The 20,632-nt window shown below is 29.3% G+C and overlaps 1 protein-coding gene and 1 non-coding gene across 2 annotated transcripts; one reads left to right on the forward strand and one right to left on the reverse strand.

Annotated features, from left to right (window-relative positions):
• Positions 1 to 4,743: 4,743 nt before the first annotated feature.
• On the reverse strand, positions 4,744 to 9,946 carry LOC109802351 (beta-galactosidase 5-like). The gene is given in 19 exon segments (XM_083073962.1): positions 4,744 to 5,113; positions 5,115 to 5,225; positions 5,525 to 5,727; positions 5,809 to 5,922; positions 6,022 to 6,132; positions 6,301 to 6,410; positions 6,508 to 6,617; positions 6,868 to 7,046; positions 7,191 to 7,355; positions 7,474 to 7,592; positions 7,931 to 8,018; positions 8,165 to 8,270; positions 8,356 to 8,444; positions 8,539 to 8,682; positions 8,796 to 8,888; positions 8,962 to 9,028; positions 9,108 to 9,220; positions 9,292 to 9,387; positions 9,478 to 9,946. Coding segments are annotated over 19 exon segments (2,265 nt in total). The 5' UTR covers positions 9,655 to 9,946; the 3' UTR covers positions 4,744 to 5,043.
• A 7,798-nt stretch (positions 9,947 to 17,744) lies between these two features.
• On the forward strand, positions 17,745 to 17,817 carry TRNAA-AGC (transfer RNA alanine (anticodon AGC)). Its single transcript has one exon. It is a non-coding gene; the product is annotated as a tRNA-Ala (tRNA).
• Positions 17,818 to 20,632: the final 2,815 nt, after the last annotated feature.

Below are 20,632 nucleotides of genomic sequence, written 5' to 3' on the forward strand. Positions count from 1 at the left end.
CCTTAAGACAACATGTATATTTATATACACCAACGATACATGAAATTGGATATCGATAGTGGATATCTATGACAACTTTGTAACGAAGAAGATTAAGGTTGTTATTAATAACTTGCTTAAGTTGTTGATAAGTCATCATGTTGCTTACCAATAGGGTTCTAACCTCGTTGCTAACAAACGTATCTCCATGATCAATGGAGACAATTTGTCCATCATAATAAATAGTGGCCGGATCAATTAATGGCTCTATTGATTAGATGTTTCAATTTGATGCATTTTAGCCTTTGTTACAGAACATTATATAGAACTAAAGCAACATGCTTGCAAGCTAATGTGGACAAACGCAAAGTAATTGGATTTCTGACACTATGGGACCAAGGTAATGAGACTCTGCGTAAAGCATTAATTTTCTGACGCTCTAGGACATAGCAATTGATGACACTACACAAAGTCATTGGATTCCTGACGCTCTCAGACCAAGGTAATGACACTTTGCGTAAAACATTAATTTTGACACTCTAGGACAAAGCAATTGATGACATTGCACAAAGTCATTGGATTCTTAACGCTCTGGGACCAAGGCAATGATACTCTGCGTAAAGCATTAAATTTATGACTCTCTGGGACAAAGCAATTGATGACACTCTCCACAAAGTCTTTAGATTCCAGATGCAATGAGACAAACTAATTCAAATTTTTTGCAATATATATACACTACATACGTTCCAACCCCAAACACACAACAAAAGATCAATTCTCTTCGGCTATTGCACTCTTCAATTTCGTTGCTATTGTTTTTCAAGAATGTCTTCTTCATCTTCAACTATGTTATGGAAATAACACCTCCATAGGTCAAATGAAACTCATCTTATAGTAAGTTAATATATATTGCATAACGTCTTTGATGAAGAGGTGGAGACCTGAAACACATACTTTTCACCTCCCAGTTGGTGAGAGCACGGTTACTTTGGAAGATGTGGCACTACAACTGGTTTGAGGATCAACGGCAAACCAGTCACAGGACCAAGTTTCTTTGACTGGGATGAATTGTGTTATGAGTTGTTAGGTTTTGTACCTCCAAAAGGGGAAGCTCTAGTTGGCTCAATCATAAAACTAAAATGATTAAGAGACCATACAATTGCACTACTAGATGAACCCACTAAACAATAATTGCACCAACATTGTAGGGCATATATCTTAGGGTTGATTGGTGGTGTCATTATGCTAGACAAGTCAGGCAACAGACTTCACTTCATGTATTTACCACTGTTGGCTGACTTGGAACATGCAGGACGATATAGTTGTGGTTTTGCTTGTTTGGCACATTTGTACAGAGAAATGTGTAGGGCAATCTATCCATCGTCAAAGAAAATGGTGGATGTTCTTTGCTTTTGTAGTCTTGGGCTTGGTATCACATGCCCTTTTATCCAACCAAGAGTCCAACGGGATATTACATTTCCGCTAGCATCAAGGTATGAATTAATTTTTATACCACTTTAATACATCAAACAACTAAAACCTTCTTAAAATTTTATCAATGTACAAATTATTTAGGTGGTTAGGAAGAGGGCTAAGATTTACAGGCACGTCCCATGGAGACTTACTTGGCTATAGATTAAGATATGACAACATGAATCATAACGAGGTAATACGATGTCAAATTCTCCCACACATACTCTCTTTTATTCAATTAATGTATATCCTAAACCTTTTTCTTTTTCAATTTCTATGGATGCCATATAGGGAATTTTAGTCCTCACTGCCAACACGTGCTTATAAGGATTCTATAATATGGACTTATTATACTGCTTTAACTTCATTTGCAGTTGTAGTCTGGCATCAAAGTGACAGAGTCTAATTGTAATTTGGCTTGTGGTAACCAATCCCTAATGAAGCTCATAATCTTGATAAAATGCACAAAATAGACATGAGAGGACATAACGACACCACTAGGTTGAACAACATGCAGACTGGATTTCCATTTAGAAAGAAAGATGCAAACATGTTATTTTTTGGGAACCACTTCAAGGGCCTCTCCAATACACTCCTAAGTATTTGCAATGGTTTCGTGCTAATTCAAAATTATTTCTTTGTAGTCAATATTCTTCATCTCGTGCATCCACTTCTAGTATACAACTCTCAACAATTATAGGATTTCAACAACATTTTCCAACACCATCACAAACCCTAGTAGTTGGAGATAACCACCCACCTTATAGTGTGGAGTAACATCCCCAGTCTCTTTCAATGAATCCACCATTTCATATGCACCATGAACAATTCATGTACATCCCACCATCAACAACTCCAATAGGGGACTTCATGAGCAATCTTTTCGGCGTCGACGTACACACGCCACAAAGTGCATATGATTACATGCAAAAAATGAATTTTCCTTCATTTTCTTCTTATCGCTCTGCGGTCAGTGGAAGTGCTTCGTCGAATCCAGCCACTGATACTGTTCATATAGAACATGATGAGGAACAAGTTGAAACTAGTGGGCATAGGCATCATTAAAGTTGGATTGTAATTTGGTGGATTGTAATTGTGTTGTTATTCTTATTTATTCGATCTCCTATTTTATTGTTGTTATTTTGTTCTTATTTAAAGTTGTTGATCTCAATTAAAATTGTTCTTATTTAAAGTTGTGAATTTTAAATTAAATTATCTATATTTTTTTAAATAAATTTCTTTTTTAATTAAATAAATAAGTTTTAACATTGTCTTTATTTTAAACATAAATTTAAAATATTATACATAAATTTAAAAATTAAATTAAATTATAATTTTTTAAAATCTCAAAATAAAAAAATGAATTTTTTAAATCTAAAAATCAAAAAATAAATAACGAAAAAAAAAAACCAAGTGAGAAGTAACCAATTTCTTAAAGAGATTTTGAAGAAAAAAATTAAAAATTCTTTTAAGAAATCGGTTACCCACACCTGTGCCTAAAAATGAGTTATTTTGATAAATAAAAATGGACACATGTTATTTAAATATTTTAAAAAAACAATATATTAAAAAAAATCGTAGCCTAGTACCATTTTGGTTTTTTAATATTGGTGATCGGTTATTAAATATGATTTCCGTACAATTATTTGAAATTTGAATCTTTTGCTCGTGTAAACCAAACATACTTTAGAATTATATGATGGAAAAGAACCCATCGTCCCTCCTAGAAATCTATCCGAATTTTTTTTGAAATTACAAATCTTGAAAATTATAATAATTAAAATATAATTGATTATTTATAAAGGTCCTGATAATATTTATATAGTATGTTGGGTATTAAAGGTTTTTATATTTAATTATAATAATATATATTTTGATATATAAATATTTTTTTATAAAATTCTTTTATTAAAATAAATTTATTAAATATATTTATTTACTTGAATCTTATTATGACAATAATATATTTTAAAAGGTTAAAAATTTATAGTTAAAATTTAATTATATAGAATTTTAAAAAAGTAAAAAAAAATGTTATATTATAATTAAAAAATATAAAAGTATATTAAGTTATTTTATTCAAATAAATAAATAAATTAAGGGTTAATAAATATTATTAAGTTATAAAAAAATTAATAATACTATTATAATTGATAAGAAGAATTAATAAAATATAAAAAAGAGAGAAATAGAAATATGAGAGAGAGAGAAAGGGAGAGGAAGAGGAAGGGAGTGAGAGTGGGAGAGAGAGAGGGAGTGAGAGAAAGAGAAAGAGAGGGAGAGTGAGAGTGAAAGAGAGAAAAAGAGAAAGATATTTATTGTTTTAAATAGAGAGATTATGATTATATATATATATATATATATATATATATATATATATATATATATATATATATATAGGAGGGTTCAAACGACACTGGTGTAACTTTTACTAAGTGTTACATCGCTTAATAACTTTATATCAAATGTGAATTTTGAAAATCCAACCGTTAGATTGAAAGTTCATATCTCTTAGATCATATATGTCAAATTTTGTTAAAATTGAACAACTTGAAGGTAATCAAAATGTTCATATTTTAGTATATTTTGAAATGTATATATTACGTCAATTTTGTTTTATGAGAATGAAGTATCAAATCATTTTAGATTAATATAAAATTTGATATATATGATCTAAGAGATATGAACTTTCAATCTAACGGTTGGATTTTTAAAATTCACATTTAATATAAAATTATTAAACGGTGTAACACTTAGTAAAAGTTACACCAGTATCGTTTGAACCCTCCTCATATATATATATATATATATATATATATATATATATATATATATATATATATATATATATATATATATATATATATATATATAACTTTCCTTATAATTTGAGGAAGTAAATTTTCATTTTTATTGAATTTTTTTAAATAACTATCAAATATAAAAAAACAAGAATTTCTTAAAGATTTTTATAGAAATAAAAATATTTTGCATAACAATAATGTCTCTAAGTATTTAATAATTGATACCAACATAGGGCCCTCGAATTTTTATTCGCCTATTGAGTGGATACTTAACAGAGCTTAACGAAATTTGATGGTCACGACGGATATACGATATGATCAGAGGGTTAGCAAAACAGAAATGAAAATGCCTTCGCAATCGATGCTAGGCAGCACGTTGGCATTATATTATAGCAGAAAAGCAAGTAGTTCGACGCAAATTATGGAGCTAAGCGATAGTACTGTAATACGATGATAGTTATATATTACATGTTAATATATGGCGCAGTTGTAATCCAAAGTTTTTGCGTTTTAATTTTTTGTTATTGAAATAGGGGTTGGGGGCTTGTGAAATACAATCACTTGGGTCACAATTGCTAGGCTGACATGTCGAAATATAAAAATTACAAATCTACATTTTGTATTAATCACGGTGGTCCGTTTCAATGCAAGATCAGTGTAAGGAACCATAAAACTAGCGATAAACATATTTAACCATGAAGCGTTGAACCAAGCAACTACCAACTGAAGCTGATTTATTGCAAAGCTACCTTCATTTTAGCCAAACCCCAACGCAAGCCAGAGACATTCACAAAGTGGGCACATTCTTATTCAGCTTCTTCGTTTCTCGGTTCTCTAAATTGGGTTCACTACCCACGAGTATGTACCATTCTCTTTACCAATGATATTTTCCAAGGATTTCCGCCTAATTCTTCAAACACTACTATCAAGTTCTTTGTTGGCTTTAGCCATGACCTTGGAATGTGATACCTGCGAAATTCCAAACACATAACGGGTTAATATGTCTATTTTTCCATCTTTGGCTTCTTATATAAAATACTAATATTTAGTAGCATCGGATCGGGAACACTACACAAAAGAAGGTCGTGGCATTATCATTACTCATATATAGATTGTAATGATAAAGCCAGATGTCCCTCCGCGCACTATTCTTTGACTCACTCAGCACGTGACATATCAATGTCAGACTCCACATGTTCAACGGCTCTAAATAGTAGTAACATGTTTCCTAAAGACATGATAAAGTAAGTTAAAACTAAAAGCAGTACCATCGTTGAGTGGGTTGTCCACAACCAAGTTGGCACTTTACAGGACGGAAGGTCCCAGAGTAAGGGCAAGAGTTACAGTCACCCTTTGCATAAGCCATCCAATATCTTCCTATGCTCTGTTCATTGATCCATACTTGACCCTTACCCATGCTTTCCAAGTCCAAAGCCAGTGGTTCGTTTCCCCCGGGTGCGTCAAAATAAGCCTGCACGTTCCAAGTTATTAGCAATCTTTCTAGTTGAAAACTAAAAGTATATCTTATTATATAATGTTTCTTCTCTCTCACCTTGTACCATTTCAATTGCGACCGGCTTTGAGAAGCTAGTGACTCTTGGACCCAATCAACAGACGAGACCCCATTGGGAGACACCAAATTTATAGCCTCTCCTCTTAGACCAACCTATTGGAGATCATATTGTAATTAGAAAACACTTAATGGCCCCATTAATTCGAACTAGCATGAATACATATGTTAGATTAGTGTGCGTATCAATCATACCTTGTATGACCACTTGTTCCACGTCAAATCTTTCTGTCCGTGGTCAAGACCATGGAGCAAAACTGGACCAGTGATCCCTGTGTCCCATGTTTCATAATGCCGACCAACATTCTTCCAATGAAAAAAAAAAAAAAAAAAAAAAAAAAGGAAAATCAATCAATGACTAGCAACATAAATGTCAAAAAAAGCAAAGCAAGGTACTAAATACTAACTGGCTAATAGAAGCATAATGGTCCGGTTAAAGTTGGATTTACTACAAGCAAGGTGCTAAATACTAACCGGTAATCCAACAGTTACACTGAGAAGTGCAATTTTATTTGTTCCAGGGTGGAGGTTGACTGGTCCATTAAATGTGCAACTTCTCCGTTCCCTTGTCCCAAAAGCCGACCCTGTAAAACAAATAATTCATCTTTGGTTTAACTCAGACTCAATCATGTGCAAGGTTGCAAACAAAAGAACTACATGTTTAACTGCGATTCTGCCAACCTGAAAATTTCCCATTAACAAACACATGAACAGCATGTCCTGCAGACTGCACATTAATGCTGGGCTTTTGTCCTCCTCGAAGAAATGATTCTGATGAACTTATGTCAACACTGCAGCATGCCAACCAGAAAACAAAAGATCAAATGCTGAGAACTGACAATGTAAGATAAAACCTATCCAAGAAAAGAACTGAAATTTGGAAAAGTTCAGGAACTTTTCGAAAACTAAAACAAGCACATTTCTTCTGCTTGAATCTGCATACTGATGCAAGCAGAATTTATTTTTTTTCATCATGCAAACTACAAAAAATTCAATTCATTTGATAGCTATATTAAAATCAAAAGGCATCAAGAAACTTACCTGGTTATGTACCATAGATAGTCGCTGGTGTCTCTAGTAACGTTCAGCTGTTCTAGAAGTCCAGGAGATGTAATCCTTGAACTTTCAGCCAGGGAAGATAGATCTTCATCATAGCTCGTCCATGAGAACATCTTAGTATTGACAGGAAGCATTTTCACCTGTGATGTTTGAACTCTCACCTTCATGAAGACAAAACAATCCACTCAATTACTTGATGCAAAGGGCAAGGCTGACAAGAAATAAATACTGAAGGGCAACAAAAGTTTCCATCACACTTAATAGGCATAGCAATAGCATTAAAAGGTCTCGTGAAGCATTCTTACTTTTGCTGTATTAAATACATCAGTTTTGCAATCAGGAAGGATGCTTATAGACCAAGGAGGTAAATCAAAATGCTTATTATTGAATGTCACCCTAGCAGCAGACTGTGCATTATAGTTTGCTAGAAAAGCTGCACATGCTCCAGCCCCTGAAGAGAATACATGAGCCTGGAAAATCGCCAAGAACAGAGAGATAAGGGTAATAATAGTTTCCATAAAGATCAATTTATCATAAACAATCACATGACGTGAGGAGGGGAATTGCCTCATCTCAGACACAACTTACCTGCTGTAGAGTTCCTAATGAGGCAACAGTAGGATCCGAAGAAACTAAAGCATGTTCACATCGCTTGATAGCTTTATGAAGCTCCTTCAAATGACTATATTTTGGTTGCCTGATCAAACCTAAACACAACAAGGTCCTCAATTACAAAAGGATAATATTGGGTGAGAATGGAACAATATATATTAAACTATCTTTAAGGCCGCAATTGATGGAAACATAATCCAGTGCCGATGGTGCATATTATATGTCTACGAGAGAAGGAAATACTAAAGTAGTACAACAGTTAATTTTACTTTAAGGTCATATGTATCAATACTTTAACTGAAGAATTATGATACATTATTTCCTAGGCTATGTTGTCAGCAAAAACATGAATTCACAGCCCAGTAGACAATATATATAGATGGCAGTGAATCGTGGAGCAAACAAAATAATCAAAGAAGCATGGTTTTCTCACCATATTCATCAATTGGAGCATCATAGTCATAGCTTGTAGTTATGAATGGGCCTCCTGCTGATCGTCCAAAGTTTGTTCCTCCATGGTACTATCATTTTTTTCATTAAGCAACACAGGTGAAATTCAGATTTTAAAGCAAGGCAAAATATGTTTCTTAACAAGAAGCCTTATCCTAGTAATTGAGTTGCTTCATTTTTTGTAACATCATGAAATAAACCATAGAAGGTGACCAACCATGTAATAATTCACATAAGAGCCACCCTTTTGTATGAAACGAGCAACTGCAAATGCTAGATCCTGAACTGGTCGCTGGTGAATTGGGCCACCAAATTCTGTAAACCTTGAGATCATGGGGAATAGGAAAAATAGATCAAATAAAGAACAAATATATCTGAAAGTTACAAAACCAATTTCAAATATAATACCAGCCACTCCAAGACTCGGTCCACATGCTAGGCTTGTATGGTTTATTTGGTGAGAAATCATCACAGTAAAAACCATTACATGAATTTATCTGTAATGGAGAATTGGATAGATCATATTCATTTCAACCTTAAATAAAAATACAAGGAAGCAAATGAGAGAAGCAAGAGAATGATAGGGCTGACCACAGGATCTGGGGCATCATTTTCCTTACACATCACCCAGGGAACTCCTGTACCCAACCCCACAGCGATTCTTGCAGCCCAGTTTACATATGCACGACCAGCACCTCCCATTGCCCTGCTCTCTGGTCCGTACTCATTCTCAATCTAGAAAACAACACAAGAGAAGTGGAGGAAAAAAATAAAGCTTAAGATTTCCTCTTAAAGTAGTCATTCATTCCTTGGTTTTTGAGTATTTTTTAAGTTTTGCCATACAATACCTGAGAGAGAATGATTGGACCACCCTGAGATTGAAACAACTTCTCACTCTGCATCATCCTAACAATTTTCTGCGTGAAACCTTGCATTGCCGCCTGAGAATGAAAACAGCAATGTCAGATTATAAACAGAGAGAAACAAACCGTGTCAATTGAATGTAAGTCCAACCTTGAAAGGCCCATTATCCGTTCTGAAGCTTATGCCAGGAACATACTTCAACCATACAGGAATTCCTCTACACCATTAAAGAATACAATTATGAATCACAACAACAAATTTCAGAAAGAAACATGGATTGTGGAAGGAAAATGTACCCAAAGTTCCACTCAGCGCATACATAAGGTCCAATCCGAAGATTGGCATAAAGCCCCACCTTCTGCACCGTCTTAATGAACCGGACTAGATCATACCTTCCTTCAAAATTGTACTGCAACCCAACATCACAAAAATTACAAAGAACCAAATTTTTTTTTTTTAAAGGAAGATCGAGAGTAGTACATTGCCAGGAGATGGTTCATGGACATCCCAAAACACATAAGTGTCTATGACATCAAGACCCCCGTGTTTGGCCTTCTGCATTAGATCCTCCCACATCTGAAACCACACATTTGAAGTTAATTGAAGCAAACAACACACGGTAAGAGAGAGAGAGAGAGTAAAGAGTGAAGAAAATTCGAGATATACATCAGGGGTGCTTCTGGGATAGTGAATGGAGCCAGAGATGAGTACTCTCCTTTGGCCATTGATGAGAAGAGCCTTTCTGTCGTATGTGACATTGCAGTGTATCAGCTTAGAACCCACAAACAAGACCGTGAAAAACAATGTTAGTAGCTTGGAAACTGAATTGGTAATGGTTGCCATGTTTCAAAAGGTTCTCTTCGGTGTTGTGTTGTCTATGAACTATGATCTCAAGAACTCTCCACCAGCAGCGACCATTATGCTGCTACTGGTAACAGGTTCCACTTCAACACTTGACCCCTTTTGCTCTCTGCTAGTATATTAATTATCTGTGTCAGTTTCGGGAACTGTATTCTTTTTCAAAATGCTTTTTTTATCTGTTCTTGTTTCTCATTGACATTGCTACTAATTTACATCGATCACTACGATACCAATCCCCTTCACATTACACTTTTCTTTTGATTTCTTATTATAGAATACGAGTACCTTACACTAAGCATAATATTGTTTGAGCTAATAGCATCACTATTAATAGTAAAACTCTCCCTTCAATATTTAATACAATAATACACAAGAGTCGTTTTTATTTATAACTCGATATCAATCATCAAGTTAGAACAAGTTCGTGTCTTTTATATCACTGATTAACTTGAATACACTTTCTTTTAGTTCAACACTCATTTTCTTTTTCCTAAATCTTTCAAATATTATTTAATTTATTTAGAGAATCTAAACAATTGCAATCAATTTTTTATTTATTTATTTTTTTGACAAAGACAAACTCACATTTAACAAGATTAAGAATAAATTATTATCAAAATAGTTTAAGAATTAAGCATTAATTTCATCTTCCAGTATATTATCATAATATAAATAAAAAATTACATCGTAAACCATTTAAAAAGTATGGTTTATATAATTTTTAAGATAATTAATATAAAAATCAATAAATTTATTTTATATATAGAATCATGGTTAGATGATAATATAAAAGTTATTTCCAATATTTTAACTAAAACTATGTCAGAGTATACATCATTTTCCTCAAAATTATTTAAGTAATTCTTAAACAATTGAATATTCATAGCTTTGATTTTTAAGTTGATATATTTTAATAAAATTTAAATACTAATTTAAGAAATAATATTCAAATAATTATATAACATGAATTTTAATACTTTTAAGATTACTAGAGTATTTTTTTTTCACTCTAAGAATCATTTAAGAGAAAAAGAAATATATTATGAATAAAATTGATTTACTTCGATGGAAGTCAACTTAGTGCTGATTTTAAGAAAGTTTTTAAATTATTTAATATGTTAAGGATATTATATATATATAAAAGGTATTTTCTGATAATAAAAATATATTACTTGTCCGCTCTTATAACAGGTGGCATTTTAAATTTTCTTACACACGTAAAAAAGAAGTTAATAAACAAATAATAATAATTTTATAAAAATAACCTTGTTAATAATCTTCTTTTGCGGTAATAATGCAATATAATAACATTTTTTTAAATATAAAGTATTATTAACTAGGTCAAAATATAGTTTTAACCTTTTATCTTAGTTTTATAAATCATTTGGTCATTTATCTTTCAAAATGTTCACTTTGATTATTTATCTTTTTAAATTTTGGTTAATATAAAAACAAGAATTATTTTTAATTTTGAGACACAATTTTAACTTATTCAAAATGTAAAATTTATCTCATTAGATTTATTTACATTAAAACTATTGAGTTCAAATGATGTTTGAATATACAAATCATTAAATTATTAAAAAAAAATTCTAACAAGGGGTAGAAAAAAAATTCTAATATTATATTAATTTTTTGTTGTTTGTGAGATTTATTATTCGTATTATTTTTTTAATATTTAATTATTTATAACTCTTGTATTAGAATATTAATTTTATTTCATTATTGTTATGTAGCTAAATTTAGTAAGACAAATTTCACATCTTTTTCAATCTAAAAAGACTCAAAATCATATCCTAAACTTGAAAATAATCATTGTTTTGTAAGAATAAAAATGACTTGAATTTTAGAAACTAACTAAAATAAACATTTCCAAAGATAAAAGATAATAATTAATTTAAAAATAAATAAAAATTAAAACTATAATTTAACCATTAGAAAAAAAAATTACTCTGTATGTTTCTTTTTAATTAACAGTATTTTAGTGGAAGTTTTGCTTTTATTCATATTTCATTTTCAAAGTTAAAGATAATATTAAATTACTGTTTCTATTTTTTAATAATTGTTTAAAGTTGTTATATACAAATAATAAAAGATAATAAAATTTTCTTTTTTCTACATAATGATTTTGATGTTTTTTATTATATCATTTTTCATATTTGTTTCATATTAAATATATATTAATTGTAAGTATACATTAATTTAAAGTTATGCAAGAAATAAGTGACAAAATAATAATTAATTTAATTTTAAACTTTGAAAATGACAGATAAATAAAAATAAAATTTCACTAGAAAATCCACAATTAAAAATGAAAGGAGAGAGTGCTTCTTTGTCAATTATACTTATATATTTCACATAATTTTTAATTAATTCATACATTGATATCTAATATAAATTTATTATTGGATAAAAATAAAATATGGTGTAATAAAAAATATCAAAATTATTTGATGAGAAATAAGAAAAAAAATTATTTATTAATTTATTAAAAAAAGTAATTAATATCATATTGAAAACTAAAATGATATATATTTTATAATTTTTTATTCAACACTAAATATATAATGGATGAAATAATAATTATGTCTCTATTCTTTTTTCGTACGAATGTGAAAAGTGTTTCGTTTCTCTCTCTTTCAGCGAAAAAGTGGTAACATATTTATGTCGGAGTGATTATGGACTGCCACTGGTACGCCTTGTGCTCGAAGCCGCCAACTACACCTGTCTTGTGGACGACACTACCGTTAGGTTAGGTCTTTCAACTTTTAATAATAAATGATTACAGCGAAGATATTAAGCAAATGTTTTCTTTTTATTTTTAAATTAAAAAAATGAGCGTTACTTATAATTTATTCAAAATACAAATATTAAGAACTAAAATTATTAAATAAAATATGAGATTAGTATAATTTTATAATTTTCAATAGAATTTAATCCATAAAGAAGAATGAGTTCAATATAGATAGCATTTTTCTAATATTCTTCTAGTTATATATATTAAAAAATATTAGTTATGATGTAAATTAATTTAAAGGATTTTTAAGTTTAAATTCATTTTTAACTTGCTAAGTATTACAGCATTACGATTTAAGCATCTTAATCATCTCAATTGAATAAGTATTTTTTTATGTCTATTTTTCACTACAAATTTAACCAATTTTACTAACGCAGTATTTAAAGATAACATAACAATGATATACTTAAAAATGTGACAAAATTATGTGACATGTAAAATAAAATAAAAATTATCAAAATACTATATTAAAAGTGATATTTAAATTTTGTTGTCTTAACTCTAATAATAACACTTAACTACAAAATTAATAATTTTTTTTAATATACAAAATAAAATTAATAATATATATATATAGCAGAAACCAAAATTGCACATATTTGTCAATACTAAATAAAAAGGTTGTATATTATATTATAGTTTATATTATTTGTATTGATAACATTATTAATAAATTAATATTATTATTATTAGTATATTAATATGTTAAAATAGTATTATTTTTACAATATTTTAAAATTATAAATTATTGTATATATATATATAACAATTTTATTCATACATTAAAGAATATATATTTACAATTTCTAATTTTAACATAAATAGGACCAAAATTAAATATATCAACTCTTATATATTAAACACAAATTTTTATCTTAAATGATAGTGTTTTTATTCAGTGAAAGAGTTTTTAAGAATTTTTTAACTTCTTATCTAATTCATCTTTTATTTATCATAATTCTTTATGAATTAAATTTTAATATTTTTAAATAAATTATCAACAAATAAAGAATATTATGCTATAATATAAAATATTTATTATAAATTTAAAATATAATTTATATGTTTATAAATATCTATTTATATAAATTTTAAATATGATTTATATATTTAAACATGATATTTATTTGTATATATAATTTATTATAAATTTTAGTTATATATAATAAATATTTTGTCTATGTAATATACAAGATAAAATATTATTATTTTATTATTGAAAAATATCAATATTAACAATATTATTGCTATATTAATAATATTATTAATATACTTATATGTAAAATAATTGTACTTTAGTATATATAAATATATTAAATATGATATTATTTTTATCTTTTTATAAAATTAAAAAAATAAAAAACAAGTTAGAGTGTAAATACACTATCACTTGTTTGTTATGAAAAGACTTCAAGTAACATTTATTTTTTGGATCATATATTAGATTAATATATATATCCCTAGTCGTTAAAGTGGGCTGGGGCCCGTGGGCCAACCCGGCCCAAACTTGAAAATGGGTCGGGCTGGGCCAAAAAAAATTAAAATTTTATAGTAGATGGGTATATCTCAACCTGGTCCACTTTGACCCGGCCCACTCGAGCTGAACCCGTGGTGGGCCGGGTAGCTCACCAACTCACCAATTTTTTTTTGCAATAAAAATTTAAGTATGATTCGTAGTTAATTTTGTATGATGGGATATTAAAAAAATTTATTTTGGACTTTTATCATGATTTTTATTTAATTTTGTATAACGAGCTATGACTTATGACTATTAATGATGCTAATTTTATGACTATTATATTAATTTATAATTAATTTAAATTTTTGAATTTTGTTGATATTTTTTTTTTAATTTTTGGTGGGCTGGTGGGCTGGCCCGTATAATCTACCAACCCGTGGTGGGCCAGGCTGGGCCAAATTTTTTTAAAAAAATTAAAAGTGGGTCGGGTTGGATTGGCTCGTTTTTAAAGTGGGTCAAGGTGGACCGGCCCACATAGGCCGGCTGACCCGTTTTGACAGCTCTAATATCCTATAAGAAAGTTAATAAAAAACATATGATATAAATATAAACTATAGTGGTTAAAGTATGTAAATTAGATGTGTGATGTTCGTGTTTAATGTAAATTGTTTGCTAAGTTGAATTTAATTTATTGATGGTTTGTTAATTAAATTATTGGTGTTATTGTGTTTTAATTTAATTAGTTATTGTTATTTGGTTTCAAATGAATTTATTTTATTGTGGTAATTTATCTATTGTCATTGTTGAATTGTTTTTAGTGGTTTTTGTTCTTTTGGGATTACTTAGTGTGAGTTGAGTCTTTTGGGTTGGTTTTAGAGAAAAGAGGGGTTGGCTGAATTGTTATAAGGAGTCAAGAGGGAGTTCTCATCTTAGGAACTCATAACTTATTTTTTGAAGAGGAAACAAAAGAGAGAAAGAGCTTATGTAACAGAATTCCCTTGCCTTGATTGAACCTTCCTCTCCCCATTTTTTCCTTACTCGTGAAGCTGGCCCTAGCTCCTAAAATCCTTGGGTGCTCTTGAAGTTGATTATCTTATTTGGTTGTTGGTTGTGTGGCTAGTTGAATGGCTAAGGGTTTTTGAGTAGAGAGTGTGTTTGTATGGAGTCTTTAGTCTTCTATGTTTCTTGGTTGTTTAAACTTAAGAGAGATAAGGGTGGCTTACTTTGTCTTCTATGTATTTTGCATGTTGAAATGGGGTCTGAAATACACTATATTGATTGTTAAAATTCATGTTGAATGCTTGGTTGAGTTAGATGAAGTGGAATGGATTTTATTGCATTTTTGTTGAGCATGGTTGTGGCTTGATGAGTTGGTTGATTTCTAGAATTTTCTTGTTTACATGTTATTTTTATGGTTGATATCATGTAATGATGATTATATGAGTTTTGTTGGTTTAGAATTGAGTTTGGAGTTAATAGATGAGTTAAGGATGGATTTTGGTGGTTTGGAAAATTCAAAATTTATGAGTTTCACGAAGTGTAGACCCTACACCTGTGTCGGTTGAAAAATGTCGTGTTAGGCACGATGAAGTTGGAAGAAATTTTTGTGGTCTTCATGAAAGTTGTAGCCTTGAATTTCAACTTTCCAATGACACAAAATTCAACAAAAATGAAGGTTTAGAACTCAATATATGACTCTCTTTTTTTTATAGGTTTTTAGCATAATAGATGATAGAATTAGAGCTTGAAATCTTCATAAGAGTTTTAAATAATCTTTTTGTCTTTCGTATGAGATAAAAATGAGTTTGTTTTGGTTGGTAGGACTTTAGTTGTATTGTGTTATGCAAAAGTGTTGTTGTATGCTAGTTGATGATTATATGTTGAAAATGTTAAATGTTACTTCTCTTATAACATATGATAATATATGATGTGTTGAGATATTAAATGTTGAATATAATGCATTGTTCCTGATGAGTATTGTTGATGTTGAATTGTATATTTTTTATTAATTTGATGAAAGTTGAAAGTTGTAAAGTTGTATGTTGTATAAAGTGGTAAAGTTGTGGACATATGGTTGAGATACATGTCTAAGTTAAGATACATGGATGCTAGAGGTGAATTAAGTTATTTTAAAAGTTGCTTCCCTTGAGGGTCATTGTGATTTTGGTATGGAAATAATTGAACCATATCTTAGTTGAATGATTAATCAAGTAAAGTACGAAGTCAGGGGTTAAAATTCCTAACCTAGTATTAGAGAATTGTGGTATTTAGAGGATATTCGGTGGACTAATTCCATGGGTGACTTAGTTAAGCTAGTTAATGTCTTGGTAAACTCATACCCAAATTGTTCTACCTTGACATAGTACCATACTTCCTAGTTTAAGTGACAAAACTTAAGAAATCAATCTACCTTATGTTAGTCATTGTTTATATCTTTATGCTAGTCGTTGTTTATGGCCAATGTCAACCACTATTTCTGACCATAGTGTTAGCCGTTATTTTTGGCCTTAGTGTGGACTGTTGTTTCTGGTTTTATACCAATTGCTATAATTTGGTAGGGTCAAACTACTTAAACTGTTCATCTCAATTGCAAGAGATCTTCGTAGTTGATATGCACGACGATGCATTAGTTATTTAAAGTTGTTATGTTGCAGTTGAAGTCATTATGTTCATATTGTCATACATGTTGTAAGTTGTACTAGTTGTTGAAAGTTGAGATTGATGTTAACTCTATTGTTAAGTTGTTTAGCTATTTTAGTTGATTAAGAGAACTATATTGCTATGTTGAATGTTGGACACACTGCTAAGTTGTTATTGTTGAAAGTTGTTTGATGGTTAAGTTATGAATTATACTTTTAAGTTGTATGTTGATTATCTATTATTGATATTTATATGTATTTTCTTTCGTAAGCTTACCCTTCTTTTTCCTTATGGTTGGAATAAAACAAGATTAGATATGTTGTTTAGAGCTTTGTTGAGTTGTTGGAGGTAGTATGTTTTTGTTGACCCCGTTAGAGGGCATATTTTTTTTTGTTAGACTTTGACCAAAAGTCTAGTCTTACTTCTAGTCTTTGGACTTGAGTTGTGTAAAATTTATGTTCAGATTTTCTTTTAAGTTGTTTACCTCTGACATATTCTGTTATGCAAGATTAGTTTATATTTTTATATGTTTTGTCTAAATGTTATATGTTTAGCTTTTGATAGTTGTCTTTTTCGTTATAAATGTAGTAATCACAATAGATCGTTACAAAATATTTAATACTTATATTATATATATATATATATATATATATATTCAATTAACTTTTTTTCAGTATATTTAATTATATTTTAAATTATGAGTTTGTTAATTATTATTATTATTGTTGTTTTTCAATGATATTTAAAATTTTTTTTTATCTAAATGACATTGTTTTGAAAGTATTTACCTATATAATTTGTCAATACTAGCGTTTTCTAGTCTAGAACAACTTATTTATGTATTGACTTTGTTAAAGGAAAAAATTTATATGCATTATTAACAATTTTTAGAAAATGTAAGTTGCAATTCAACCTTTATATGTTGTAAACGTGGAGGCAATTGACTTTAATAAAACAAAACATTAATGTCTATTATAATATGATAATTTGATTAGCGCTTTTTAATGTTAGCTAAATCACATCCATTCATAAATACTTTTGAAAAAAGTCTCAATTTGGTAAATAACTTTTAAAATAGACTCAATTTGGTCAATTAACTTGTTAAATTGAGGTGGCTTTAACTGCGGCAAAATATTATACAAAATTTATACCTACATATTACAAATAAAATCGCTTGGGGATGTAGCTCAGATGGTAGAGCGCTCGCTTAGCATGCGAGAGGTACGGGGATCGATACCCCGCATCTCCATTTTATTTTTAAATTTTATATTATGATTCCACACATATACTTCCTTTTTTCTTAATAAGTACATCTTTTTTTTAATATATATTCTAAAATATCTTTAAATTTTTTTTCTTCTAATTTTATATTTTATATTTTTAACTTGCAATTTAACATTTTTTTACATAATTTTTTTTTTTAAAATTTTTACATGTATTCGCTTATATTTTTTTTGCTTTGTAACTAGTTTTAATTCTTCTATTTTTTACATTATTCTCTTCCTCCCCCTTTTTAAATCTCCATTTTATTTTTTAAATTTCATATTATGATTCCACACATATACTTTTTTTTTTTTAATAAGTACATCTTCTTTTTAATATATATATATATATATATATATATATATATATTCTAAAATATCTTTAATTTTTTCCCTATTTTATATTTTATATTTTCAACTAGCAATTTAACTTTTTTTTATATACTTTTTTTTTCTTTCAATTTTCACATCTACTTGTTTATATTTTTTTTCGCTTTCTCACATATTTTAGTAACTAGTTTTAATTCTTCCAATTTTTACATTATTCTCTTTCTCCCCTTTTTAAATTTTCACATGCATCTGAGTCATGGAACTAGTATGCAACGACGTAGTAGACACAAAGACTTCTTCGACAATGTCGGAAGTGCCAAGGCATACATGTATTTTTTCTTGCAACACTTTTTCCTTTTTGGCTCTTTTAGAAACTTTAACATTAAATTTAGTCTTCTAAAAAATACTTTAGGAAAGGAAACATTAATTTAGTATTTCGGAAAAAACTTTTTAAAATAGTGAAATTAGTGTTCCAGAAAGTATTTGCTAAAATTATGTTTTTTTATATATTTTTGAAAAGTACTTTCTGAAACCCTAAATTTACTATTTCAAAAAAACTTTATGAAATAGTAATTTTAAGGTTTCCAAAAGTACCTTTTTGAAGTATATAAAAAACCATAATTTTGTAAAATATTTTCTAGATCGCTAATTTTACTACTTTGAAAAGTAATTTTTCAAAACACTAAAATTAATGTTTTCAAAAATTATTTTCAGAAACACTAAATTCAATCTTGCACTTTTTGGAAGTGTGAAAGGGGAGAAAGTGCCCAAAACAAAAATGCACGATTAACTCAATTGTCAAATAAGTTGTACACACCTACAACATTGTCGCACATGAGTTCTTCATCATGTGTGCAAATTGAAATAGTAGAGGGAGGAGGTAACAATGTAAAAACTAGAAGAAAAAGGAAGAAGAGAAAAACTTGAAAACCGAAATAATTAAAAATACCTATTAAAATAGGTAGGGAGAGAGAGGAGGCAAAAAAGTGCATGTGAAAATTGAAAGAGAGGAAGATGGTGTGTGAAAAAAAAACGTTAAATTGAACATTGAATATGTAATTAAAAATTTAGAGAATAAAAAAAATAATTAAATATATTTGTTAGTCCCTTAGCCTCGTATAACTTAAGAGGGGGGGTGAATTAAGTTTTCTAAATTTTCCTCTTATAAAAACTTTTCCAATTACTTTCTTATCACTTTATTTCCTTAGACAAATTACATTTAAAGAATGATGATGAAGAACAACTCAAACACAATTAAATAACAAATAAATAAAAGTGTAGGGAAGAAGAATTGCAAACTTGATTTTATACTGGTTCGGCCAATCCTGCCTACATCCAGTCCTCAAGTCTCCCACTTGAGAATTCCACTACTCTTGTAAACCTTACAAGAAAATGAATCCTCCAACACCTCGGAACTCCCTTTCCTTGTGTTGAGATTCAAACACCAACAAGGAGAAAAACCCTTTCTCCTTTACAGATCCAATGATCTATTAAGTAATACAGAATGACTCTCTTGAAGAGTGGATATTACACTTTCATGATCTTTGATGAACTCTTTAGAGATTTTGCAAATGATTTTGGCCAAGTGATTTGTAAAGATAATTTTTCACAATTGAGTTCGTCACCTTTCTCTGAAAAATTATAGGTATTTATAGACAATTGTATCTTGAGTTATGTCTTTTCATGAAGAGTTGTAATTCTCTATAATTTTTCAGAAAATAGGCTCTGGTAATCGATTACAATTCTTGGTAATCGATTACAACGGTTTAAGTTCAAAATGTTTGAAACGTTGTATAGTTCAAATTTGAATTTTGAAATTTCTCTTCTGGTAATCGATTACAGTCAGTGGTAATCGATTACTAGAGAGCATTTTAACATTTTGAAAGGTTTTCTTTCTCTGGTAATCGATTACCAGAAACATGTCACTTGTTTTGGCTTATGAAAACCTAAGATATAAAGAGCTTCTATTTTCCAGTTAAAAATATTTTTATTTAATCTTTTGAATACTCTTTTTGCTTTCTTTTCAAACAACTTATTCTTATATTCAAAAGTATTAAGTTTAGGTTTTCTTGAAATTCTTATTTTAATGGCCAAGTCAAATTTGCAAATTCTAAAAGTTCATTTTACATACTAAGCTAAGCAGTCAAGACTTATCTAGTTATTACTTGAGATCTTGCTTCTTGATCAACTTGTTTTAACTTGACTTTTATTTTCTTCAATGCTTTGGCATCATCAAAACTTTATGCATATTTTCTTCCACAATATTTCAAGAATTTATTTTCTAAAAAAAAAGGAAAGAAAAAAGGTGTATTATTAGAAGAAAAAAAAAAGAAAAAAAAAGAGGTATATCATCATGAGCAGTATGATTTTCTGTATATAGCACAACGTTACCTAGAGGCAGAGCCCATAACCTACAAAGTTAATTGCTAAGGAAGATGAGGCCAGTATAAGATACTATTCAACAAAAATCAT

The sequence above is a fragment of the Cajanus cajan genome, chromosome 4 (assembly GCF_000230855.2).
Source record: "Cajanus cajan strain Asha chromosome 4, NIPB_CcT2T_4, whole genome shotgun sequence".
Classification (NCBI taxonomy): Eukaryota; Viridiplantae; Streptophyta; class Magnoliopsida; order Fabales; family Fabaceae; genus Cajanus; species Cajanus cajan.